Source organism: Ailuropoda melanoleuca, chromosome 2 (assembly GCF_002007445.2).
Source record: "Ailuropoda melanoleuca isolate Jingjing chromosome 2, ASM200744v2, whole genome shotgun sequence".
Taxonomy (NCBI): Eukaryota; Metazoa; Chordata; class Mammalia; order Carnivora; family Ursidae; genus Ailuropoda; species Ailuropoda melanoleuca.
Window position 1 is genome coordinate 17,029,381 of NC_048219.1, and position 27,673 is coordinate 17,057,053.

At 42.6% G+C, this 27,673-nt stretch overlaps 2 protein-coding genes across 11 annotated transcripts; one reads left to right on the plus strand and one right to left on the minus strand.

Moving 5' to 3' along the window:
* Positions 1 to 955, minus strand: LOC117797205 (myosin IC heavy chain-like). Its single transcript, XM_034648305.1, has 2 exons — positions 470 to 955; positions 1 to 130 (listed from the first exon to the last, which is right to left on the minus strand). The coding sequence occupies exons 1-2, from the start codon at positions 953 to 955 to the stop codon at positions 2 to 4; spliced, it is 615 nt and encodes a 204-aa protein (XP_034504196.1). The 3' UTR covers position 1.
* CAP1 (cyclase associated actin cytoskeleton regulatory protein 1) lies at positions 696 to 27,507 on the plus strand. Of its 10 annotated transcripts, none has more exons than XM_034649993.1 (13): positions 696 to 845; positions 15,217 to 15,341; positions 15,947 to 16,050; positions 17,669 to 17,746; positions 19,515 to 19,658; positions 19,765 to 19,850; positions 21,500 to 21,605; positions 22,832 to 23,009; positions 24,390 to 24,574; positions 24,761 to 24,884; positions 25,138 to 25,220; positions 25,542 to 25,685; positions 26,327 to 27,507. In XM_034649993.1, the coding sequence occupies exons 2-13, from the start codon at positions 15,230 to 15,232 to the stop codon at positions 26,408 to 26,410; spliced, it is 1,428 nt and encodes a 475-aa protein (XP_034505884.1). In that variant the 5' UTR covers positions 696 to 845; positions 15,217 to 15,229; the 3' UTR covers positions 26,411 to 27,507. The 10 variants fall into 10 exon arrangements, with proteins under 10 accessions (XP_034505884.1, XP_034505893.1, XP_034505882.1 ...); XM_034650002.1 differs by having other exon boundaries at positions 15,950 to 16,050; XM_034649991.1 differs by having other exon boundaries at positions 704 to 845; positions 15,220 to 15,341.
* The last annotated feature ends 166 nt before the right edge of the window (positions 27,508 to 27,673 follow it).

Here is a 27,673-nt window from a genome sequence, read left to right on the forward strand (position 1 = left end):
TTTAACGGAGTGGGGCAGGATGTTCTCCAATTCCGCTCAACTTATTCTCGGGGACCACACCCAGCGCGCGGGGAGGAAGGACTGCAAAACCGCGGGGCGGAGGCTTCCGCGCGGCCCCAGACCTGACCATCTATGGTCACAGAGCACACGGAACAAACAGGAAGTGGGGCGAGCCTCCACCTTCCCAGCCCGGAGGCAGAGCGAGCGGGGCGATGGCGGGCACGCCCAGAAACCCAGGGCTGAGCCCACGCGCCCCCACCGACCCACCTACGTCACAAACGGGGAGACTGAGGTACGCACGCCCAAATAGGCGGAGCTTAGCTTCGCTCTCCTTTAAAGCAGACGATTGCCCCGGATTCCCGCCCCCAGAGAAGCCTGCCTCCTGGTCCCTCCAAGACCCCTTCCCGACCGCTACGCCGGTGCTCTGCCATTGAGACCACACTGATAGGAGCACTAATTAGCCACTCACCTGTCCTCCTCCGGAGGTGGAGCTTAGCCGGTAATTTGGGCCCTTCATTGGTCCGGACGACTCGGCTCCCGCCACTTGGCGGAGAGGCGTGGCCTCCCCTTGAGCACGCTCCCCCGGCCGCTGTCGCTTTGGGGGCGGGACTCTATCCCATGTGCCCTCAGGGCTAGCGAGGATTCTCCCTTCCGGGCGTGGAGAATAGGGGGCGGAGCGACGAGCGGGGCGGCCAGACTTCCCGGTCTCTCCTCCACCTCGGCGTTTCAGCGGCCGTCCATTTCCGGTGGGGGTGCCGCGCCCAGTGAGGGCCCGGAAGTGGGTCGCGCGAAGATTGCTGGGCGGTTCTTGCCGGAAGTGGAGAGCGGCTGATCGCAGTCGGGAGGTGAGGCGGAACTCTAAGGTGAGGGTACGCGGCCGGGTGGGGACTGGGGTCCACTCCGCGGCCCACCGGCCCCTGGCGTTTTGAATGGCCCTTCCGGCCTGTGCGCTCATGGTGAGCCCTACTGAAGGGGCCGGAGCGGAGGCCCTCAGGCCGACCCCGAATCCTGGGCGCGGTTTCTTGAGGTGGGGCCAGGGTGACCAACTGAGCCGGGCTCCTCTGGGGAGGCCCCTCCGCTGGATTTCGCAGTCCTGGCTGTCAGCCTCAGCGGGGCCTGATTCCTAAGGTGCCCAGACGTAGCCATTCCTAAGGAACCAGCGACACCTTAGAGTCTTCCCTGGCCCCCATCTCGTCCCCATTGCATGGATGGGTAAATTGATCCCCGGACGAAGAGGCTGGTCTACGATCTTACAGCGAGTGAGGGAAACAATTGGAATCAAGACCTTAATTCCTTAGATCATCAGTTCCAGATCCTTCCCACGACTGTTTCCCAGGAACCTTTCTCTACCTCTTAAGTGGTCTTCCGGTCGGTGTTGTCTCGCAGGCAGCTGCAGGTTAAAGACCGCCCGCTGCGTGTTTTTTTGGTTTTGTTTTGTTTTTTGTTTAATGCAACCTGTTTGGAATGCCTGGGGAGTTTTTCAGAAAAGAGTGGGGCAGGTCTTTGTATTTGCGGTCAGATAGCCTCTCATTCTTCCAGGTCTGTTGCTCCTTTTCTGAAAGGCTTAGTTAACTTTATTGCATTTGTTGCATACTTCTGGACCTGAAATCAGATGGCTCAGGTTTGGTCTGGCCCCACTGCTAAGTATCTGTAGCCATAGATGCATTATTTAACTTCCTTGAGCTTTATTTTTTTCATCTTTTAAGTGGCGATCTCTGCTTACCTCACAGGATTAAATTCAGTGTAACAAATTCTGTTTACTCAGTCAGGCACTGCCATATCCAGGGAATATAGCTTTGAAACAAAACAAGCCAGACCCTGCCCACATGGAGCTAACAGTTTTTGCAGGGACGTTTAAGAAGTAATTATAAATGTGGTGAGTGTTAGGAAAGAACAGGGTATTATGGAAATACATAACTTGGGGCTCGGGAAAATCCCTTCAGCAGAGCAAAATTTAGGATTAATTTTGAAGGATAAATAGCAATGAGCTTGATGAAGAGAGGATGAGAACCTTTTAAGGCAGAGGTTAGTAACGGAACTGTGTTAGTTGAAGCTCTTTGTAGGGATCGCTGTTCAAGTAAAAAAACAAGACAGCTCAGCTCATTCATCATTCACCACTGATTCATTGAGCCCTTAGTATGTTTGAAGCACATATTAAATGAGGCGCTTGGCCCTGGTGGCTAGGAGTATAATTGTTGCTGTTGGGGGGGGGGGCAGACAGGTCAGTCAGGGATGGCTTACCCTGTCATAATGCTCTGTGTGAGCACAAGGCTATGCAAGAATAGAGGAGAAATACTTGAGGATAAGTCTAGCAGGACTTATTTAGCCATATGGTGAATCTGGAAAAGGGGTTTACAGGCGAAGAGTGCAAGGACACGGAGATCTGGACCTGTGAAAAACCACAGCTAGTTCAGTGTGACTGAAATTCCAGTAACGCATGGAGAAGTGAAGGAAGTGGGAAGTGGTGGGTCAAATATGAAGGACCTTGTAAAACCATGCTGAGTAATGTGGATCTTACTTGGAAAGCTGTGAGGAGGCTTTGAAGGGTTTTATGTAGGAAAATGATGTGGTCAGATTTATGTTTTAGAAGGTTTAGTTTGTTGAGTTGGAAGGGACATGATGGTGAAGTAAACCAGTGTTGGGAAGCTTTTGCCATAGTCATGGATTGAACTAAGACCCTGACAGTGGGAAAGAGAGGAGGGATCAAATTTGAGCAGTATTTAGAAGATGGAATCTGTAGAATTGGAGGCTAATTTTTTATGGAAATGAAGAAATAGGAGTAGTCTAGGATGAATGCCTGGTTTTCTGGCTTAGGGAACTGGGTGGTACCATTTGCTGAGGTAGGTAATGTGAGAGGAGTCAGTTGGGGAGGTGGCATGGAAAGAAAATGAATTTTGGACATATTTAATTTGAGATGTTTGCAGCACAAACAGGAAAGGGCTTACATTCAGTGAAGTACCTGGAGTTTTGGAGTTTGCCTTCAGTTTGCCGCAGAAGATAAGACCAGAAAAAAAAGGTAGATAGATGGCTGCCAAGTTGGGAAGGGCTTTTGATGCCTTGTTTGAATGTGTTTGGGTTTTATCCTGTGGTTGGCAGTTTACTTATTGTTTGAGTTGTGTTGGTCCAGCATAAAGAAATTTCTGTAGGAATTTCCCACATTTTTCTTCACTAGAAATACTTCCTCAATCAGGTGGGCATAATTTATGTCTGAGAGGAATTTAAATAAATGGTAGAGGTGAAAGTACTTTGCCAAGTACAACCTGTCATGCAAAGCAAAACTGATGGCATTGTTAAGTTTCAGTGAGCATGTTTTTGCTCTGAGAAGGTTAGCTGTTTAATTTGTAAAATGTTTTGTTTCCAATTTGAGGGACGATCTTTTTTTCTCACCCCCTTTCTCGGTTGTACATACATATGTTTAGTTGTAATTATTTTTTTTAACCAGGGACTAAGCCTTTATTTAAAAAGTGACTTCCTCCTTTTGGTTTTCTGTGAAGCGTTGTGAGTCAAAAATGCTAATTACTTAAACGAGCAAATGCAAAGTGTCATTGGAGGTTGAACCCTCTGGTTGGAAATTTAATCCTGAGATTTGAAATCTGAGGATCCTCAAGCCATGTCTTACCCAGTACTAGTGATTATCCCTTTGAATTATCATCAGTTTCTTTTTTTACTTTCTGTTAACCTGGTTTTCATACTTAAATTCCACCTTCTCTACCATAACCAGACTAATCTTTTAAAAAGAACCATTTTCGGGGCGCCTGGGTGGCACAGCGGTTAAGCGTCTGCCTTTGGCTCAGGGCGTGATCCCGGCGTTACGGGATCGAGCCCCACGTCAGGCTCCTCTGCTGGGAGCCTGCTTCTTCCTCTCCCACTCCCCCTGCTTGTGTTCCCTCTCTCACTGACTGTCTCTGTCTCTGTCAAATAAATAAATAAAATCTTTAAAAAAAAAAATAAATAAATAAAATAAAAAGAACCATTTTCATCTTCTTATCGTAACCTGGCTTCATATTCCTAAAGAATCAAATCTAAACTCCATTGTCCAGTTCACAAAATTCTCCACAGTTGGACTCTTACCTTAATATTGATTAGATGATGCAGATAGACATTCTAATTCAGAAAGTCCTAAATTGGGGCGCCTGGGTGGCACAGCGGTTAAGCGTCTGCCTTCGGCTCAGGGCGTGATCCCGGCGTTATGGGATCGAGCCCCACATCAGGCTCTTCCGCTATGAGCCTGCTTCTTCCTCTCCCACTCCCCCTGCTTGTGTTCCCTCTCTCGCTGGCTGTCTCTATCTCTGTCGAATAAATAAATAAATAAAATCTTTAAAAAAAAAAAGTCCTAAATTACTACATTAGCATTTTTTTTATACCTTTTGCTCCTTATTATACTAGAGCAGGGTTTCTTAGAAACCGTGGCACAGTTGACATTTAGGCTGGGTGGTTCTTCATTGTGGGGTTGTCCTACCTGTACATTGTAGGATTTTAGTAGTATTCCTGGCCTCTACCCATCAGATGCCACTAACACTTGCTCAATTGTGCCTACCAAAAATGTCTTCAGACATTGTGCGATGTCTCCTGGAGGACAGAATTGTCCCGATTGAGAACCACCGCATTAGAAAATATCATAACTGATTGTGTAGCGTCTTATCTCCAACTAAATTTTCTAGGGCAGGCTTCATGGCCATGCTTAGCACAGTGTATGCACATGATAAGCACTGGGTATCCTTTAGTGAATGAATCATTTTTCATTGAGGCATCAAGAATTATTGTTTATTCAGGGAATCTCTGGGTGATACTTGAAGGACTTGCTTTTTGGTTTTCCTCAGAGGATGTGATCTTCATAGAGAAATGCCTCTCATGAGACACTCACTAGAAGAAAGCTTTGGGTTAGTTGACAGTGCAAGTCAGCAGATACACATATCCCTTATATTGGGTATATAAATTCCTGTTATGTTCATGGTGCTTGCATTTAGACAGCTTGGTTTAGTGAACAGGGATTACCATTTATTTTAAATTGCTTATAGTTTATGATGTTGGTACTCTGTTTATTTTGATTGATAAAATTATTAGAGTTGACTCATCTTTAAATTAATGCAACTACAGCATTCACCATGAAACTATTTCTTTTTTGATACACCATTATGTACACTTAATAAAAGAATCAAAACTCTAAAAATATTCCTTAGCTATAATAAAGCTTTGTTTGCCTTGTATTATCAGACCTGTAGTGTTAAACTTTTCCATTTGACTGGAAAATATAGCTGAAATATTTCATGGAAGGAGCGAGCTTGCTTTTTTTGTTTTTTGTTTTTCTCCTGCAGAGGTCTTTTAAAATTCCTATACTTAAGTTTAATTATAGACTCACAGTCACATATCTTTTTCATATCTCTAGCTGAATCATGGCTAGGGACAAAAGGCATCCTTGGATCTATCTTTATGCAGCTACCCAGCTGAAATCTTAGCCAATGCACTTTTTCCTTATACAAGTAAAAGATGCCTGCTGAATGCTTTATGAATGCTCATAACATTCCTTAAATATAAGAGAGAGAGGGGAACCCATGTCCACATAAAGTTGTTTATTTGCCCCAACCATTGAAACAGCTAGTCCCTAAGTCTGACTTCACCTTACACATTCTAACTAGCTTTGCTCGCTCCTGGAATTTCAGATAGGGGACAGAACCGGAGATAGGTGCTGATACTGGATTAGATTCTTAACCTCCCTAGAAGATAGGCCTTTCTCTTTTAATCTAAACCTCAGGTGGCAGTGAGTCAGACACTAAATGTCATTGGTTCCCTCAGTGAAACCAAATGCTTGGGGAAGAACAGTGGCTCCTGATTTGGGTTAGATTTGATGGCGTCTTTACTGGGGCAAAGTGGTATCTGTTCTTTGGTTTCTGGGTTAAAACAACCAAGTCATAAATATCTCCTGTTAGCATGTCTAGGTTTTGCTTTGTGGCGTATTAGAGCCTAGTGATGAGAACTAGGCTCAAAATCTATACTGTTAGCAGAACTAACTAATGCCTTATAGCTTTGTGGTACCTTAGGAGAGATATCCAAGTGGAGCTGGGTTTTGTTTTGTTTTATTATAAAGAAATTCTGCTAAAGGTTTGAAAAATGGGTAAATTGTCCAAAACCCCATCACGTCTAATGTGACAAATACTGTAAATTTTGTGTTCTCTTCAAGTCTCTTTCCACAGTACATTTAGCTATTCCCCTGTAAGTAGAAGTCTAAGGTTTGTTTGTTTGTTTTTATTTTTATTTTTTTTAAAAGATTTTATTCAACAGAGATAGAGACAGCCAGTGAGAGAGGGAACACAAGCAGGGAGAGTGGGAGAGGAAGAAGCAGGCTCACAGCAGAGGAGCCTGATGTGGGGCTCGATCCCATAACGCCAGGATCACGCCCTGAGCCGAAGGCAGATGCTTAACCGCTGTGCCACCCAGGCGCCCCTGTTTGTTTGTTTTTAAAGCAGGCTCCACGGGGCACCTAGGTGCCTCAGTCAGTTGGGTGTCTGAGTCTTGATTTCGGCTCAGGCCATGATCTCAGGGTTGTGGGATCAAGCCCTGTATTGGGCTCCGTGGTTGGTGCAGAGTCTGCTTCAGATTCTCTCGCTCCCTCTGCCCCTCCTCACCCTCTGTGTGCTCTCTCTTAAATAAGTAAATAAATAAAATCTTTAAAAAAACAAATAAATAAAGTAGGCTCCACACCCAGCATGGAGCCCAACACAGGGCTTTAACTCAAGACCCTGAGTTTAAGACCTGAGCTGAAATCAAGAGTCAGACCCTTAACCAGCTGAGCCACCCCGGCACCCCAGTAGAAGTCTAAGTTAATATTGCAGTGAACATCCATCTGCCTATCACTTTTCCTACATTTGTATTATTTTCTTAGGATGCCATCTCAGGAACAGAATTAAAAAGGCAAGGCCAAATGAAGCATTTTGAAGCAGATCAGTTGGGCTGTCATAGTTGTGCTGTCATAGTGTACGAGCTGACTTGGATAACTGCGTTTCAGTTTTACTTAAGGGTATGACTTAGAGGATCAGCAACAGACACAGTAGAAAACATTTTAAGCATAGCAACTTTCAACTCAATAGACATTCATACCACCGGCTTAATTGCCTGGTGAGATGAGACAAGAACTTCAGGAGTAACCCGGTTCCATTTACTTCTGAACAACTTCCTTGAGTAGGCAGAAGGAATTGGATTGTTTGAACTGTTAGAATGATGAGACTGTGAAGCAGCTTTGGCAAGAGTCACTAGCCATTTCTGATTTTTCTTGTTTCAGACCACAAAAGAAATTGCTGGAGAATTAACCTCATAGTTTTCTTTTTGCTCTGTGTGATACACTTCAAGAGCCTATCCATTCTCATGACTTTAGGATATTTCTTTGCTGATACCTTGCTGTCAGTCTCCAGCCTTGATCCTTCCCCAAGCTTGATTTCTAAATACCCACTTAGAAGCTTCATCTCCTCTTCAGACTCTGCTTATCCAAAACTGACCTCATCTTCTTGCCCTAATACGTGCCAGAAACCTGTTATTTGCCTTTAGTGTCATCATTCTCTTAGGCCCCCTGGATTTGCAATTTGAGTCTGTCTTTGACTCCCTTCTCTGAATGCCTCAGTACTCAGTAGTCAGTACCACACAGTTAGTACTTGTTCTGTGTTTAATGCACACTTGTTTTGTATGACCTCCAGGGGCAGTACCAAGATCAGTGGGTGGAAGTTGCAGGGAAGCAGATTTTGCCTCCATATAAGGAAGAACTTTTAAATACTTTGAGCTGTCTGAATGGAATGGGCTGTCTCCAGAGGTCTCGGGTTCTCTACACTGAAGGTGTTTGAACAGCGGTTACCTGACTAATTGCTGAGAATGTTGAAGGGATTGTTTGGGCATCAGATGGTGGTTTTACAAGATGATTTCTAGAATCCTTCCTAATCCTGAGAGCCAGTAATTCAAGGGAAGGTAGCTTTGTTTCTCCTGCTAGATTCCCTTGGGACAGGAAAACTGTTTTACCATTCTTTTATATTCCTACTTAATTCAGGTGCTAGTCACTTAGTTACTTTAAACTGATTACTTGTAGGTTAATTGATTCTTTTCTTTTGGTTTCTGTATCTGGCTAGACACTAAATGTTGTGGGGTTTTTTCCTTTGGAATATAAAAAATACTTTTTCAGTAGCCCTCTTACTTTATAGCTGGATGAATAGCAGCATTTCAACCTAACTTAGACCATAATAGCTTCCTAGTGTAACCTAACCTATACCTTAATATCTTCCCCATTCCAAATCGCATTCTGTTGATCAGACAGTATCTGTGAAAATTTTGCTTTTTATTATTCCTTCATTCAAAATGCTTAAACAGTTTCACATTTATCACAGCATCAGATTCAAATACTGTCTGGCTTTCAGTGCCCTTCATAACCTAGTCTGGCTTGCTTATCCAGCCTTTTTTTTCATGATACTCAATGCTCTATGCAGGTTAACCTCACACTTTATGTACATAGCCTTTGTATTCTCTCCTTGCTTCTGATTGCTCTGGAGTGTCTCCCCTTTTTCTTTTACTTTTCCATCAAGATGCCCCACTTCCCTCCTAACACTGGATCATCTCCAGTCCTCACTGATTCTTCTCAACTCTCAGAGCATATAGTCATTTATACTGTTTCATTCAGAACCATACAACTCTGCAAAGAAAAAGCTCTAGTATATAGGCTGGTACTATAACTTTTCCTAATCTACGTGGAATTAGAAAAAGGTCTCTTCCTAATCTCTAACAGAACTTTAGAAAATGTCATCATTATTTATTCCATTGGCATTTTCATTTGTGTTGCCCTTCCTATTTAGAATGAAAGTTTCCTGAGGGCAGGACCCACATGTCTTCTGTGTCTGTAGTAGCTGCTAAGTACAGTGTTAAGCCCTTTGATTTTATGAGCGTCTCCTGTGTGCCAGGTTGTTCTAGGTGCTGCGAATTGGTGGAGCTGGGTTGGGGGAGGAGAGTGGATAAATTCCCATCCTCCTGGAACCTGTCTTCTAGCACGCCGCATGCAGTGATAACATTTTACATTTGAACTGCATTTTAAGGCTCCCAAAATAACTCATCTCCTTTGATCCTTCCATCTCTGTGTGCTAGGTGAGGACCCATTACTAACTGACTGTCCTTTGGTTATACAGTGAATACACAGCAAAGTTGGGACTCAAAGCTTGGTCTCCTGAATCCTAGTTTTTTTCTTTAGACTTCTGTAATTAGGACTGCCTCTCTTTCTGAAGGTTTTATGATGAATGATTAGATAGTTGCACATTCATTTATGGAGGCTTACACTTGGTTCTTGGCTATTGTCAATCAGAAATGACAACAAGATCAGGCAGAGCCATAGTCTTCTACTCTGGCACTTCTAATTCTTGTGGAAAAGCCTTATTTTAAACTTTTGCTTTCCAAATATGTGTCATCTACACTATGAAGAAATATTGGCCTCCATGGAGAAAATCGAAAGCAGATAAATTAAAAGCTGCTAATAATGTAACTTAGGACACCATGAAGCGGCCTTAAGCCCACAGTGCTGTGCTCAGCAAGTAGTAGGGGCTGGATTCTGTGATGAACCACATGGTCACTTAATTGCTTAAAAGCCATGTGGAGTGGTGAGAAGAGCCTCAGACTAGGAGTCAGAAAATTTGTGCACGGAGCCTAGGTTCTCTAGCTACCGGTTGACCCATATCTGGCAGGCTTTTTAACTTCTGTCAGTTTCTTCATTCTAAAGGTGGGGATCAGTATCTTCATAACAGACCCCATAAAATTATATTAAGTCTCAAAAGAAGCAACAGATTGATGATGTAAAGCACTTACAAGTGTAAAGGAATATTTTTAATTAATATTATATAATCTAATAAACAATGTTATTTTCTTTATGGTTACTTGGTTTGAAGATCTCTTTATCATTGTGATTTGTGCCCAAGAAGGTAGCATTTATCTGACAGATGGGGTATTTGTAAGATCCTGCAGACAGGCAAGGAGGGAAAAAAAAAAGGGAAAAAAATCTCCCCAGATTTGTCAGTAGAGACAGCCAGACTTGTTTTGAGGGGCAAGAGGGTAAAGGACCCTTATTAGCCTACTGTATTTATAGTGCCTACTACATTTTAGTACTGGAATTAACAAAGACATGGTCCCTCCCTTAGGGTGGCTAGTTGCCTATTAACTATTAAATAAATGATTTTAAACCACTATATTAAATGTGTGGTAGAGATAAGTGTACAATGTTAAGGGAGCACAGACTGGAAATGCTTCTTAGGGAGGTGGTACCTTAGCTGAGTCTTAAAAGGCAGTAGGAATTCTAGAGAGGGAGCAGATTGAGAAGGAAAAACATACCAAACTGGACAAGCTTCCTAGAGAAGGTAACACTTTAGCTGAGTCTTAAAAGGCAAGTAGGAGTTATGAGACGAAACAACAACCAAGCAGAGTAGATCGCATGAAGGCTCAGAAGTGAGAGAAAGCATGATTCTTTCTGGAAATGCAGGCAGTCCTGGCTTGCTTAGTGTGTTTAGAAAGGGTGTGGCAAGAGGTAAAACTGGAGGAGAGTAGTAGGAGATAAAGCAGGACCAGATTATGGAAACCCTTATCTGGACTTTACCCTGAATGCCCTGAGAGAGTGCTGAATGATATTAAGTAAAACATAATTACATTTGCATTTGAGAAAGATTATGGTGGTAGTATGGAGAATGGATAAACAAGGTTTATTACTGTAATTAGGAGAGACTGGCAAGGAGGTTATTGCAGTAATCTAGGCAAAGTCATGAAGACCTGATTTTTGACAGTCAGGATGAAGGCAAGGGGCATCTACTCATGAGATAAGCAAGATAGGGCCTATGGATTTTGATGACTGACTAGATTTGGGGGAGTAAGGAACAATATAATTTAGTTAACACTTAAGGAGTCCTTGCTGTTTTTCAGCACTGATCCAGTCCTGCTACGTGTACAGTTGACCCTTGAACGACATGGGTGTCAGGGGTGCTGACCCCCCAATGCAGTTGAAAATCAGCATATAATTTTTGACTCCCCCCCCCGGATTTACTAATAGCATAGGGTTGACTGAAAACCTTAATGATAACATAAACAGTTGATTAACACGTATTTTGTATATTATATATATTATATACTGTATTCTTACAATAAGCTAAAGAAAAGAATGTTATTGAAATCAAAGGAAGAGAAAATACATTTACAGTACTGTATTGTGCAAAATTCATATGTAAATGGATCTGTGCATTTCAAACCTGTGTTGCTCAAGGGTCAAGTCTATTTCCCCTTTATTCTAACTTCAGCCCTTTAGATTTTGTACTGTTTTCTCCATTATACAAATAAGGAAGCTGAGGCTCAGAAAATTTGATAACACTCATAGTCACAGTGCCAGTGAGTACTGTTATTCAAACCCCCAAACTGTCTGACTTCTCTAAAGACCATGTCTTAACCACTCTTTGTTGCCTAATAGTCCCTGGGTTACTGACTTGGTCAATCAAGTGATTGATAGTGCTGGATTTCTGAGACGCTGGGGGTGGGAGGTGTGGGAAGATGATGAGTTCTGTTTTGGGTACTTCAGTTTGAGATGGTTTCTAAACATCCAGGTAGGGATGTCTAGAAGGAAGCTGGATCTAAAATTATAAATTCCAGAAGAATGGCTTGAGCTGGATATGCTGCTCTGGGAGTCTTTGGTCTCTAGATGGTTGTTGTGGTGCCATTCTGGAAGCAGACTGGATGATACTGCAATAATACTAATTGAAGGCTTTGGAATGGACATGACCACCTGAAGAACGTGAATATGTGTGTGGGGATGGAGAATTAGACAAGGTGCGTCTTTTGGTCCCTCAATTCTGGATACTCTTTCCTATAGCATCTCACATTTCACCCTGCCTCTACCAAAAACAAAAAACTAAGTACTGTTCTCCTGTTTGGTTAATGGTAGAATGAGATTACTGTAAGTGATAGCTAAATTATCCTTTTATATTCTGTTCAAGTTAGACAGTAGAACTGTAGCTTGTTTAGCAACGAAAGTTTACAAGTCCAAGTGAAATACAGAAAAATAGGATCCAAAATCTCATGAAGATGTATTACTAAGCTTTTAAGATGGCCAGGTGTTCACTAATCCTGGCAGCCATTAGAGACATTTGTACTATGTTTTCCATGTTAACACTAGCCTCAACCTGTAGTATCCATTGTATATGAAGGAATGTGTTTTATAACAGAATGGGTGGTATCTTTTTTTTTTAGGATTTTATTTTATTATTTTTTAAGATTTTATTTATTTATTCGACAGAGATAGAGACAGCCAGCGAGAGAGGGAACACAAGCAGGGGGAGTGGGAGAGGAAGAAGCAGGCTCACAGCAGAGGAGCCTGATGTGGGGCTCGATCCCATAACGCCAGGATCACGCCCTGAGCTGAAGGCAGACGCTTAACCGCTGTGCCACCCAGGCGCCCCTAGGATTTTATTTTTAACAGAGTGCCTGGGTGCTGGGTGGTTTAGTTGGTTAAGTATCTGATTCTTGATTTTGGCTCAGGTTATGATCTCAGGGTCATGAGATCAATGCCTGCATCAGGCTCTGCACTGGGCATGGAACCTGTTTGGGATTCTCTCTCTCTCTGCCTCTTACCCCCCCTCACTTGGGAGCATGCGCTCTCTCCCTCTCGCTTAAAAAAAAAAAATGAAGGGAAAAAAGATTTTATTTTTAAGTAATCTCTACACCCAGCATGGGGCTCAGGTTTGCAACCCTGAAATTAAGAGTTGTACACTCCACTGACTGAGTCAGCCAGGTGCCCCTGGAGTGGGTGATATCTATTAATGGAAGATAGCTTGGGAGTTTACTGAATTCCTTGCCTTTTCCCCTGAGATTTACTGACTGTGGTGGATTATATATGAATCTGTTCCTGGACAGTATCCAGAATGGTCAGTAATTTGGGTACTCAGGTGATGGTGGCATAACATAAGGGAGAATATATTGGTTGCTTCTAGTCTGTTTCATTTGTGAGAAGAGAAGAGACTTGTAGACTTCTGCTACTTCTCCAGGCCAGGGAATGAAAAGGTTTATTTGGTTCACATTTTCACTTTTTTCTCTGATTGTCTTTTAAATGACATTCTTGGCTTGCCTGGCTGACTCAGAAGAGCATGGGACTTGATCCTCAAGGTTGTGAGTTTGAGCCCCACATTGGGTGTAGAGATTACTTAAATAAGTCAAAACAAACAAAACATTCTCAAGATGTCAAGATATGTGGAAGTATGGGAAACATGCTGGCACCATGAAGAAATAAGTGATTCTTAAAATAATAATGTTTAAAAATGTAGAATTCGTTATCTTAGACTTTCTTTAATAAAATCAAAAGTATTTAAACTTGAGTTAATTTTTTTTCATGGATATTAAGGAATGTGGCATTACTTTTTTCTTTCCTTTTTACTATCTTTATTTAAAAATGAAAATTTTATCTTCTGTGATGTTGCTATATTAAGGTCAGTCTTTAAGAGTTGAAAGCCTCTTCAGATGTCATGGCAGTGAAAGATACTATTAAATAAAATTTTTTCTATGATTTAAAAAAAAAAACATTCTCTGGTAAGTCACTAGGCCCAGAGAGACCCAGAGCCTATACACAGAAAAGAATGGACAGGGATTATATTGTCTTCCTTGGAGCGCCTGCGTGGCTCAGTCAGTTAAGCGTCTGCCTTAGACTCAGGTCATGATCTTGGGGTCCTGGGATCGAGCCCTGTGTCGGGCTCCCTGCTACTGGAGAATCTGTTTCTCCCTCTCCCTCCTTCTGCCCCTTCCCCTCCACCCCCACTCATGCTGTCTCTTTCTCTCTCTCAAATAAAAAATAAAATCTTTTTTAAAAAATTTTTTTTTAAAATTTAAAAATATTTCCTTACTTAGTCTTGTAAACTGCTTATCGCCTCCACAGGGAGGACAGTATGTTAGGTTGAGATCTTCTGACATGTCGTCATCTTTGAGGAAATTGTAATTGCTATGGTCATTTTAGGCAATTTCAAGGGTGTTGAGTTCATTCAGCTTCAGTTACCTGAACTAATTCCTGTTTTGAAGTGGGATCTCCCAAGTCAAGGCTTTGACTGAAATTTCACTGACTTATTTTTGTGATATCACTTATGGTCTCAAACATTTCATGTGAATGTGTTTTGAAAACATTTAATGATTATATGTATAGTATGGCAGCTTTCAGAACACTTGTCCCTCTGGAGTTTTGGGACGCTATGTTTCAGGCTCATTAACTTCATAAATATTTTACTTGGACACCTTCTACTTGCCAAGTAGTGGTCTAGATGGTAGAGTATAATAGGGAACAAGCCAGAGAAGTTCCTTTCTTTGGTAGAGCTTACTTTCTTTAAGATTTAGACATCGAGTGAGACTAGTTTCAGGTAAATTAGTACTTGTGAAAGATCTGAAGAAAGCTCTCCTGGATGTGTGTTTTCCTCCTGCAAGTCCAGATCATACTATCATTTGTAAAGCCTGGCTCAAATGGCAGCATGTCCATACTATCCTCATCTGATTCTTTCAGCTGATACACTCTCCTCCTTTCTGAAATTCTGTTGTTCTATCTGCAACATTCTTCTATCACCTTAACATTTTTTTTCTATTTGTTTGTAGTTGTTATTGTACATGTCAAGTACCCACTATTAGACTGTAAGTTATTGAGGGCAGAATAAGTATCTATTCGTCTTGGTTTGGGGCATTCCATATGTAGGCAGCAGGATGTTGTAGGACAAAACACTGAACTTAGAGCTAGAAGACTTGTTGAGTGCTGGCTTTCCTATTAATTAACTAGCTGTGTGACTGTAGGCAAGTCATTTAACTTCACTGTAATTAAGTTTCCTCTCTCTGTAAAGTGTAGTAATTAACCTTCCATTCCTGAGTAGTTGTTGGGAGGCACAAACTGCGATATGTGACTGTACTACTTTATAATAAATTCTAAATTCTGGCACAAATATTTCGTGGTGTCATAGTAAATACTCAGTAAGTATTGGAATGAGTAAACGTTTGCTTTCAGTGAACACCTTTTTCTGTGTAGCTCTCTTGTTTAATGAAGTCTTTATGATTTTGCAAATATGTTAGTCTATTTTTCATTTTGTTTTATTATTAACTGATTCTATTCTTCAGATTTAGTATCCTCCTCACCCCATGAGTATTCTGTCTTTTCTCCTTAGGTGCTATGTACTATTAAAACAACGAGTGACATATGATCTCTTTCAGCAGGCGGTACATTATGGCTGACATGCAAAATCTGGTAGAAAGATTGGAGAGGGCTGTGGGCCGCCTGGAGGCAGTATCCCATGCCTCTGACATGCACTGTGGGTATGGAGACAGTGCTCCAAAAGGTAAGCAGTACCCAGCGCAGCAGAATACTTTGAATGAAGACTCAGTGCCTTGGCCTGAAATTTTTCTATCACAGTGTATTCTCTCTTTTGGAGTTAACTTCCCAAAACGCTTAATCTACTAAGTTCCAAAACGCTTAATCTACTAAATTCATCGCCTCTGAACAGATTAAGGGAGGAAGTGACTTGTATAGGGAGGCCTGTGGTTATTTTAACATAAGAACTTCCTGCTTGTGTGATACTTCCTGTTCTTTCTTTAGCATAACCACTCTAGTGTAAGTTGAGTGACAAATGATATTAAAATTTCCTCTGTCCAAATGATTGGCAAATTAACCATTTTGCATATGCACCAAATGAATCATAGAATGTTAGAGCTAAAAGGGAACTCGGGGGATCATTTTTTTTAAGTTTTCATTTTATAAGTAAAAAAAATTAAGCTCAGAGAGGAACAGGAACTTGGGGTCACACAGTCAGTTGGTGGTACCGGGCTCATGTTCCAGCATTCTGTTTACTGTATTAACCTTTCCTCTCCACTTTCATGTGGAAGTGCTTTTTAACAAATCACCTTTCTGGGCGTGACTGATTCTTTGTGGTGTGTCTCCCTTTAGCAGGAGCAGCTCCATATGTGCAAGCATTTGACTCACTGCTTGCCGGTCCTGTGGCAGAGTACCTGAAGATCAGTAAAGAGATTGGGGGAGATGTGCAGAAACATGTAAGGATGTTTTGCCCCTTTTTCCCTCTTTTAAGGACTGGTGACTATTTTCAAATCCTACTCCTTGGTTTAAGAGCCCCTTTAGAGGCTCCTGGCTCCATCATTGAGGAGCTTACTCCATGCACTGGAACAATTCCTCAGAATTTTCCAGGCCCTCTGCTTTTATCACATTTTCTGCATGGGCTTCTTTTATACTGATAACTTGCTTGGTGCATAAAATATGGCTTGGTTGGGGGGGCACCTGGGTGGCTCAGTCAGTTAAGCATCCAACTCTTGATTTTGGCTCAGGTCATGATCTCAGGGTCATGGGATCGAGTCCCGCATTAGGCTCCACGCTCAGCAAGGTGTCTGCTTGAGATTCATTCTCACCTTCTCCCCCTCCTCCCACATGTGTACAATAAATAAGTAAATAAGATCTGTTAAAAAAAATTAAAAGATGGCTTGGTTATCTTTATAGTGAGAACATTTTACCATTTTGATCCCAGCATGTTATATAACCAAGTCTAGGGTGGCTTATTCAAAGGAGTCATAGTCATGACTTAGCATTTATAAAACTATGCATGATAGTTATTAGTTATGCTAATGTGAGTTATTTTCACACTTAGCTCACAGCAGGAATGTGAAGTAGGCAATGACAGGTGCCTCTCCACCCACCTCGTTTCATGTGCTGCCACCTCCCTCATCGCCACCCCCACACTCAAATATATATTCTGAATCTCTTTTTGGGACCCAGAATCTTTTTGCTTGTCCTCTGAGTGATCCTCTGTAAGCAAAAACCATGTTCAGGATCTTCCTGACCGTTCAGCAAGACCAGTTGCTTGATCTTTGGAACATCTATTTTGAGCCTTTTTCATGTGCCATCTGTTGGCGGTGGTGTTAGTTCTAGTGAGTGGGACTGGGACTTAGATACAAGAGTGGGGGCTTGCATTTTTACTTTATACAGTGTGTAACATTTGCAAAGATTTAAAAACATGTATCACTTGTATATTCTAAAAATGCAAATCTAGAAAAAATAGGTTACCTTATTTGAATTTTTGTGTTTAGATAGTGCTTATAGCCTCAAGTTTCTTAAACTCTTTTGACCAAGGCTATCAGTAAAAATATGTATTTTTAACTGGTCATAAGTTTCATTAAGCAGTGTTTCTCCTACTTGTACTGTGCTCTTTTTTGTTTTTAATCTGAATGAGTTATGACCCAGCCTTTGAGAAATAGTTGTAATTTAAAGGAGTAAATAACCTTGAGAATTTAGACATAAATTTGGCCTTTGCCTTTACTTCTGCTTCAAGTTTTTGAGAAAAGAGCTTTTTCGGTGATGAGAGACAGGAGGGATTTTTCTGTGCACTTCATATCACACTGCATGTCCATTTGCTGACTGATTTCATCTAAGGCAACCCTGATTATCTTCATGTCCTGGATATGTATCCCTGATGAGTTCCAACAGAGACAGCGGTATATGTAATTCTGCTGTCACTCCCTGGAATGTGGAGTACCTGAGGAAAGCAACATGACGTGCCTGGTTTGCTACCAGAGTATGTGGAAGTGGAGGTTTCAGGTTATTCTTATCAGGACCCTCTCCGGGTATAATGTGTCATTGATAAGTGATTCTTCTTTCTGGCAGGCGGAGATGGTCCACACAGGTCTGAAGTTGGAGCGAGCTCTCTTGGTTACAGCCTCTCAGTGTCAGCAGCCAGCAGGCGTAAGTTCACTGCTAGTTGGTTTCCTTGTGGTTTGATGCTCAGGACAAGTTGAGAGGTTTCTGCTAAATATCACAACATACTAAAATAGACCTTCCAGGCTCATGTACATTCACACCAAGTCCCAGAAGTAGACTAAAAGTGCATCAGAATGTCCCATTGAGTATTTATTGGACTCTACTGGTTTGGAGGGTGTTGTTTTGTTTTGTATTTTCCTGTCATTTTACTTAGGACCGTAGTTACTCCTGGACCTTGCTGCATCTCTCAGTAGACAGCCTTTTTTAACCTTGTGGCTGAGGCCAAATTCATCATATTGTTCCTGAGTCCTTTGGGTCATAGAGAGTGGTTCTCTTGCTTCCCTGTGACTGGGCTTTAGTAATGCTGCTGTGGGGATCCTAAAACCCCTACTGTATTGCTCCCCCCTCATCCTTTTGTGGTTGGGATCTCCCTTTAAGTTTACTCCTACCTCAAAATTTTATGTTGCCAAAGTATGAAAATCAGAGAAAATGTAGATTTTTCTCAGAACCAAAGATTTTAGTTTTGTTCTATTTATTCTTTCTGCATTTGACTTTCCTAGGCAGAGAGTTAATAAGTCTTCCTGTTAATGCTGTATTAAAATCCCTGGACCCTCAGCATGCCTAAATAATGTAAAAATATTATAAGATAATGTTAAAAATATTAGACTCTAATTCTTAATCTGTCTTGAATGGTTAAAGCATTGGTCTGTACCTTTTATCCAAACCCACACTTTCCACAACAAATCAGGCAGCTGAGACACTGTTAATATTTCCCGAGCTTTAGACTAAGGGTTGATAAATTACAGTCTCCAGGCCATATCTGGCCTGCCATCTCTTTTGTAATGAAAGATTTTTGGAACACAAAAAAATCTCTGCCCATTCTTTCAAGTATTGTCTGTTGCTGCCTTGTGCACTATAATGGCAGAGTTGAGAAGTTGAAGCAGAGACCATGTGTCCTGCAGAGACTGAAATATTTACTGTGTGGCTCTTTAGAGAAAGTTTGCTGACTCCTACTTTAGACTGTTTTTGTGCTAAGATCTGAGAATTGACATGTTCGGGAAACTGAGCTGAAAGGATAAAACATGGAAACACAAGATTCATGCATTTTGCTAAGCTGTCTGTTCAAATGCCAAGCCCCCCTAATTGCATTTGATTCAGCAGATCTCTGCTCAGCAGCTGCTATATGGCTAGCAATGTATTGAGGACTATAAGGATTATAAAAGAAGGCTGAGACAAAGCCCTTGTCTTTGAAAAATTCATGAGAAATTTCGAAAAACATGCTCAACAAGGGTCCATTAATAGTTTATGCTGATGTGTGATAAGGTGCCAGAACTGGTTATGCAGTAGATGCTGTAAGAGGCCAGTGTGGCTGGAGCTGGAGGGCTGTTCCTCATGAAGCATGAGGAGCATTTGGGTAGATGGAAAAAGAAGAGACCACCATGAGTAAAGCCTCAGAAATGAGCTAGTATCTCTTACTAGTGGGACAGAAAAGAGACAAGTGGCTGAAATGGTAGAATTTTGCAGTGTAGCTGGAGTCTGAGTCCTGGTCCTGAAGAACCACCAGATCTAGCCTAAGGCGAGTGAGCTGATGAGCAGTATTTTAGCCCTATGAATGTGTGCGGGATGAATACAAAGTTTATTTGGGTGTTCATTATAGCCCATGGGGAATTCTTGCCCGCAGAATCAGAGTTGACCAACACATAAAGCTTTTGCAGAAAGATTAACCTGAATCTTTTCCTTCATCTTTCCCTAGAATAAGCTTTCTGATTTGTTGGCACCCATCTCAGAGCAGATCCAAGAAGTGATAACCTTCCGGGAGAAGAACCGAGGCAGCAAGTTGTTCAATCACTTGTCAGCTGTCAGCGAAAGTATCCAAGCCCTGGGTTGGGTAGCTGTGGTGAGCAGTGCAACTTCCGTGGGAGGGAAGGGAAGGGATGGAATGAAAGAGGTAAGGAGATATGGCTGGAGAGGCTCTGAGTCACTGACAGCTTCTCTTTTTCTAGGCTCCCAAGCCTGGTCCCTATGTGAAAGAAATGAATGATGCTGCCATGTTTTATACAAACCGAGTCCTCAAGGAGTACAAAGATGTGTAAGTCCAGCCTTTTCGCAAAGGGTCAAGGTTCTGTACCCCAGGGCTGCTTTCTGGAAAGTGTGGTAGATACTGGCTCATAGAAGCAGCATTTGCAAGCAGGAAGTGTTTCTGTTTTCACTTCTGCTTTTTTTCTAGGGTTTGTAGAGCCCCTTTTAGTCTTCTAATCCTTACCCTTTCAGGTTTAGGAAGTTTTGCTAGAGGTAAAATAGACAAATGCCCTTTATTTTTTTAAAAGATTTTATTTATTTATTTGTCAGAGAGGGAGCACAAGCAGGGGGAGCAGCTGGCAGAGTGAGAAACAAGCTCCCCGCTGAGCAAGGAGCCCAATGTGGGACTCAATCCCAGGACCCTGGGATCATGACCTGAGCTGAAGGCAGACGCTTAACTGACTGAGCCACCCAGGCATCCCCACAAATGCCCTTTAATTTGCCTTTTTAGACAAGGTGGATTTTGTTCCTTTGTTGAGAATTTCTAACTGGCCCCATGACAAAAGGTTCAGTAAGATTTACTAGGAAATTTGCTAGGTAAGAAGAGAGGAAGGCTGTTTTGCAAAGCACAGGTATCAAGTAGGGGTGGTCATTGTATGTCTAACCACATATGTTCACCAGTCCTAACTGACTTCTCCATTGCTAGTTTTGAGCTGGAGTGACTACAGGCAGCTATCACTCAGCTGCATAATTACCCAAACCCTTCCTTTCTTCCATCAATCGTTTGTTGAGTAACAACTCTGAAGGAATAGCCTTCGTGTGTGAAGTATGTCTCAGAACACCGGGCACTTCCTTGATCCTTCCAGCAACCTGGAGTTAAACATTGCAGTGTTTTGATTTACCCTACCATTAAAACTCCACACTTTACAGTTGATGCAAATTAGGTCTTATGCTAAATAGCCATAAAGTCTTCCAGCTAATATATAAGAAGAGGGGAGACTTGAACCATAGTGCAGTGCTCTTTCTATAATCTAATGATTACTTCCTCCAGGGAAGTTTTAAATTTTTGGTGGGGGGGACATATTTTGACATAAGGCACTGTGCTATAAGGCAGTTGAGTTTCTTGAAGTCCTGGGATTCCGCAGTGATGCCCGAGGAACCTTCTCTCCACCACAGCTTCATGCACAGAATGTCTGCTTTTATTAGTTTTGTATATTATGTTCTGCCTAAGGTCTACTTAGAAAAAAAGTTTTGTTATACTTAAAAAAGTTTGAGGAATACTGCTATAAGAGATAGGAAGAACTATGATCTGGAATCCCTATCTAAATGGACTTTAGTCTAATTAGGGTAATAGGTTAAAAAAGAATAGTAAAGTTCAGTTGTTTTTTTTTTAAGATTTTATTTATCTGATAGCGAGAGAGGGGAGAGCTCAAAGGAAGAGTGAAAGGGAGAAGCAGATTCCCCGCTGAGCAGAGAGCCTGATATGGGGCTCAGTGGGGCTCGATCCCAGGACCCTGAGATCATGACCTGAGCCAAAGGCAGACGCTTAACCAACTGAGCCACCCAGGCACCCTGTAAAGCTCAGTTATGATAGAAAAGCTGCCACAGAGCAGAGCCACGCCATAGCCAGGAGGATACCAGCTCACAGATAGGGGTTCTGGAATGACTATTGTAATGTACCCTGGCCCCCTGTGATGAGTTCTTCTTTAATTCTCCCAGTGATAAGAAGCATGTGGATTGGGTCAAAGCTTACTTGAGTATATGGACAGAGCTACAGGCTTACATTAAGGAGTTCCATACCACCGGACTGGCCTGGAGCAAAACGGTTAGTGAGTGAGTCTTCCCTCCCTCCTCCTATCCCTCCGGGACATGGTCCACAAGTTTATTAGACTTTGTTGCTACCAAGGCCCAAGAAGGAAGCTAGTCTTTTCAGTGGAGAGTAGAAAGAAAAAGGGGAGAAAAGAAGGGAAAAAAGAAAAGAGTGTAGAAAGCAAAGATGAGAGAAATACTCAGTTCTGTTCAGTTTCAGTACACATGGGTCAGAGACTATGGTTGGGCTAGAGGGCAGCCAGAAGAATGAGTTACATTATCCCAACCCTTCAGAAGCTTAAAAATAGAAATACAAAAATCCTAAGTACAAATCACCAAGCTAAATGCTATACTAAAGATATAGACTACAGAGTAAAAGGGAGCGTGAGTCTCACTGGAAGAGATTGTACTTTGAACAGGTGTACTCTGATCTGAGACTTTTTTCAAGTATAGAACAGTGAGAAGTGGGAGAAATGGGGATACTAGCAAACAGCATAGCTTAAACAGAGTACATGTAACATGTAGAGTTAAGTGTAGAGATTGGTCATCTCTGGCTTCAGTAAGGAGAGGGTCAGATTTTTAGGAGAAAAGGCTGGAAAGGAGCGTTGATTATGACTTTAGACTTAGTATTAGGTGAAAAGTACCTGACGTAGGTATTTGAGCAAGAGAGTGATAATGATCAGACTTGTTCTTAAGAGAGTCTCAATTTACAGGTCAGGGATGAGGGCTTATGCTCCGACTGTGGAAGTGCTCTCATGGTGCTAGGGGCTGGTGCAGAAGAACTTAGGAGAACTATAACCAAAATAATAGAAAGATTTGATGGAATTAAGGGGGTTGGAGGACTCCAGGAGATTGAACAGTCAAGCTTGGATGGCAACATCTTTTACTGAAATAGAAACAAAGGGGTGATTGTATAGGTAGGGGAGCAGACAGGAGATGACATCAGTCTTGGCATCGTTGAGGCTATGGTACTGGTGACACACTAAGTCGATTTATAGAGCTGGGTTAGAGCTGGAATTAGAGGCCAAAGGAATGATGGGAAAGTTGAAAAATGGAGCTGGGTTGGATCCTTGGGAAAGGGTGAAAAGGGAATAAAGCCAAGTTGGGTGCGGATAGGGAGCACAAATCAAAGCATCAAGGGCTACAATGGAAACCCCATGTCCCTGAATACATGTAGACCCTGTTGGGAAGGGTACAGAGGGGAAGAGGGGATGGCTGTATTACCTGCCTTTCTTCTTCCAGGGGCCTATGGCAAAAGAACTGAGTGGATTGCCATCTGGACCCTCTGCTGGATCCGGTCCTCCTCCTCCCCCACCAGGCCCACCTCCCCCACCAGTCCCCACCAGTTCGGGCTCAGATGATTCTGCTTCCCGCTCAGCACTGTTTGCGCAGATTAATCAGGGGGAGAGCATCACACATGGTAAGTGAATGTGTTGGCAAGAAAAGTTGGAAGAATAAGTTGTTTGCACCAGATCTTATCAACTAGAGACCTGACGATCTATAAACCAGAACCCTGGTTTGTGTATGGGAGATTTCATTGGGGTGTCACTGTCCTTCAAGTTGCCCAAAGGGACCTCAGAGCTGGCTTAAATGGAAATTGAAATGGGTGATGATTATAGTTGAGGGAACCCTTCTGCCCCATAGGAAAGTTATTTCATATTAAGTGGCATATATGGAGTACCCCATTGTACCAAGGTCTGGTGCTGGCAGTTTACCCTAGAGCCTATTCTGTGTTACTACATGGTCTCTTTGGGAAGTCATTGTGTGCCCCGGGGGTGGGGTTAACTACGTCAGAGGATGTTTATTAGTCATGGAAATTTTGCATAAGATTTACCAGTGTTGGTATAGAGAAAGTAGATACCTTATACACAGCAGGTAGAAAACTAAATTATACAACCCTCTTCGAGGGATCTACCTATAAAAATACCTAAAAGAACAAGTATTCTATAGTATTATTTGTAGTAGCTAAAAATGGTATAACAACCTGAATATCCAGCAATAAGAGAAATGGTTAACTGTGTATGTCCTCCTAAAAAGATATTATGCAGCCATTAAGTCTTAGTCTGCAGTGAACCATGCAGTGTTGAAGAAGAAATCTAGTATTTCCAGCCACAAGGAGTAATGGAGCTGAAAGGGCCAGTCAGTATTGGTTATTTAGATTGGGCCATATTCAAAAGCAAGAAGTGTATCAGCCTGCAGCAGGTGATTATGGAATCTTTTCCTTAAAAAGAAAAAAAAAAACAGTTTTAGAAACTATAGGTTAACATGAGAAAATTTTTAAGTGTTAACTCGTTAAACCAAACTTGTTAACACACTGTGTGGTTATAACCAAATACAAAGCTTTTATCAGTAGGAAAACGCATGGAATGAGATTTCAAATGTAAACACTGAGTAGGGGGCGTGGTAGGTCAGCTGTGGGTGCGGTTTCTTTCCTTTTACCAAAGTTTCTTTATCACATATTACTTTTTCTTCTGTTGCTTTAAAAACCATACATATTTTGTGAATATGTATTTGGTATGTGTCTGTCAAGGTCTTTTTCTGTGCATTCACATAACCTATTCCTTTCATACACATTCCGTGTTTTTTTTCTTTTTTCTTTAATGGAACTGCATAATTGAACCTTGGGGTAGGAGGGAAATTCTAAAAGCACTTTTCCAAAACTGCTTGTGAGAGAACATCTCAAAGGCCTTGGCTTTTGGCTTTAAAAGTTTTTGTTAAAACTGAGAGCAGAAGTTAATTATCGCCTCAGCCCAAAGCCGTGTTATGAAGGACAGGCACAAGGTAGCTGTTGTTCCTGCAGCCCTGAAACATGTATCTGATGACATGAAGACTCACAAGAACGCTGCCCTGAAGGCTCAGAGTGGTCCAGTACGAAGTGGCCCCAAACCGTTCTCTGCTCCTAAACCAGGAGTCAGCCCCTCCCCCAAACCAACCACAAAGAAGGAGCCAGCTGTACTTGAACTGGAGGGCAAGAAGTGGCGAGTGGTGAGTTAAAAATGCCAGGACTTGGGGGGAACAAGAAGTGGAGACGGGATTGAAGTGGAGCACAGCCAAGTGAGTGCAGGGTTCTGGCTTAGATTATAAGAACAAAAATTTGGGACAGCTTGTTTTTGGGTGTACAGTGTGTTAGTGATGAGATTCCTGAAAAGGGTCCCCTATCTCTTTTAACAGGAAAATCAGGAGAATGTTCCCAACCTGGTGATTGATGACACGGAGCTGAAACAGGTGGCTTACATATACAAGTGTGTCAACACGACATTGCAAATAAAGGGCAAAATTAACTCCATTACAGTAGGTGAGTTTTTGTCATTGTTCTAGGCAGGCTCTGTCCTAGAGTCTGAGAAGGCTGGAACCATACCTGCCCTATTCCTAAAGATTCTTAAAATTATTACAGTAGCTTCCTTTAAAGTTACACTGTTGATGGGGCGCCTGGGTGGCTCAGTTGGTTAAGTGTCCAACTCTTGATCTCAGCTCAGGTCTTGATCTCGGGGTTGTAAGTACAAGGCTCGTGAAAAAGCTATACTGTTGATCTGCTCCCTTTCTTCTAGATAACTGTAAGAAACTCGGTCTGGTGTTCGATGACGTGGTGGGCATTGTGGAGATAATCAATAGTAGGGATGTCAAAGTTCAGGTAACTTGATATCTTGGCTACTTCCTTTGGTCCGTGAGGAATTAATTGAAAGACACGGCTGACCCACCGATGTTGCTGTGGTGGGAATTTGATTCTACTGAGTCTGTAAGCTGAGCTGCTTTGGTGGCAGGAAGAGTTGGCTCTTACAGTGAGCCCTTTCCAGCACCCATCCCAGCCCACCTCTAGTATCCGGTATCTGCTGTGTACCTGTGAAGCTTTTCATGTAGTTGCTGAATCACATGAAACAGTGAAAGCTTTTTCCTGAAATGTACTGTTGCTCTCCTCAGCTATTGGGACTCAGCTTCTTGGTTTTCTCTGCAGGTAATGGGTAAAGTGCCAACCATTTCCATCAACAAAACAGATGGCTGCCATGTTTATCTGAGCAAGAATTCCCTGGATTGCGAGATAGTCAGTGCCAAATCTTCTGAGATGAATGTCCTCATCCCTACAGAAGGCGGTGACTTTGTAAGTTACTTGATCTCTTTGGTGGAATGCCCTAAAAACAGGAGGGACTAAAGATTTCTTGCATTGGAGAAAGCTAGTTCATGGCCATTCTGCACTGAGTGGGTCCAGCCTAGCAATACACACCTCAAACACCCCACCCGTGAGTGTAAGATAGTCTCATGAAGTAGAGCTCCAAAGGAAGGTGGTTTTCCATTCTTAGGTTGAGCAGACTCTCAGGGTAATAACAAGGAATGGGACTGAGTCATAGTCCCCTATGGGACTGGTGCTGTGCAGCCATATACGTTCTTGTTTGCACCTCCCAGGTTTGTCTGTCCAAGATTGCTGATCCAGGAACAGTAGGAAACAGACTCACACCTCTCTGTCTCTCTGGCCTTGGGGCCTTTGTTCTCATTCCTACACTGCAGCGCCCTTCGTTATGTCCGTGGCAGGGGAGGTGGGTAGTACGAGATGTGCTGCTGGTTACACAGCCAGGCTGCTACAGGTGCTTCTCTCTCACTCTGTCAACATCCTACTTGCTCCAGGAGTTTTGTGGAGCAAGCACTGGGGGAAAATTGTAAGATTTAACCCCAATTTATTTTGTAGCTTGGATTTAAACGTGTTTTTGTGTGTGTGTGTGGTTTTGTGTTTTTTTTTTTTTCCAGAATGAATTCCCAGTCCCTGAGCAGTTCAAGACCCTATGGAATGGGCAGAAGTTGGTCACCACAGTGACAGAAATTGCTGGATAAGCGAAGTGCCACTGGTTTCTTTGCCCTCTCCCTCACACCATGGGATAAATCTGTATCAAGACGGTTCTTTTCTAGATTTCCTCTACCTTTCTGCTCTTAAACTGCTTCTCTGCTTTGAGAAGCACAGCTACCTGCCTTCACTGAAATATACCTCAGGCTGAGATTTGGGGCGGGAGCGCAGGTCAGTTGATCTTCTGCGGGAAGGTGCGGCTTTTCCCTCCCGGCTCCACCACACCGCCAGCCCGTCCTTAAGGAGCCGCCCACCAGGACTGGCGTGTTCTAGCTTTCAGCCTTTGGGGGCCATGGGACCAACAGTCTTTTGGGAAGAATAAAGCAGTCCCCAGGGATTAACAGATCAGAATGTTCCCACAAGTTCATCTTTTTCTAACAATGAGCATGAAGGTAGCGGAGGCTGGTGTGATTCTAGCTGGTTCTTCTAACCAAACTAATTTTACACTGTGGACAAGTAAGGCAGGGGTTGCACCGGACCAAAGGCTGAAGCTTGGCCAGCTAGCATTCCAAGCAAAGTGGTTTCCTCTAAGCGTTCCTTTTGTTCCTTTTATTCTGCTTCCCGTCCTGGGTCGGCCTGAGCCTGAGGGTAGGTTCTCCTGCGTCAGCCGCTGTGGCAGCGCCCTGCACCCAGGCCAGTTAAAGGAGTCTTGGCCCCTTCCTTTCACTGGGATCCCTGCCCAGCACCTTCCTACAGAGATGACTTAAACAAGAAAAAAAAGAAAAAGAAAACACACCATTCCAAGGAATCTGGAATTCCTTCCTCCTTCCGTGCTAGGTGCCTGCCCTCTACCTTCACTGCCTCCTTTGCCCTGTCATGCTCAACTGCTTCGGTTTCTGTCCGGGCACCTAAACAAAGGACTAAAATCTCCACTGCAGCCTGGTTTTAGGTCTTATTAAGAATCTCGCACAGCACTGCTAATGTAAATGACAGTTTTTCTCTCTAGGACACTTACCAAAATATGCAACTTTTTGGGGGGGAAGAGAGACTGTCCTGTGACTTCTACCCATTTCCTGAGGCCTGTGGAAATAAACCTTTATGTACTTAAAGTTATACAGAAAATAGAATAAAATTAATACCAAACTTGCTTAGTATTTACCTATGATGTTTACTGTACAGAGATGTAAGAATATTTTTTGAAGTAAACTCTACCTCAACATGGGGCTCAAAACTCATAATCCCGAGATCAAGAGTCGTGTCCTCTACCGACTGAGCCAGCCGGGCGCCCTGAGATATATGTAAGAATACTGAGA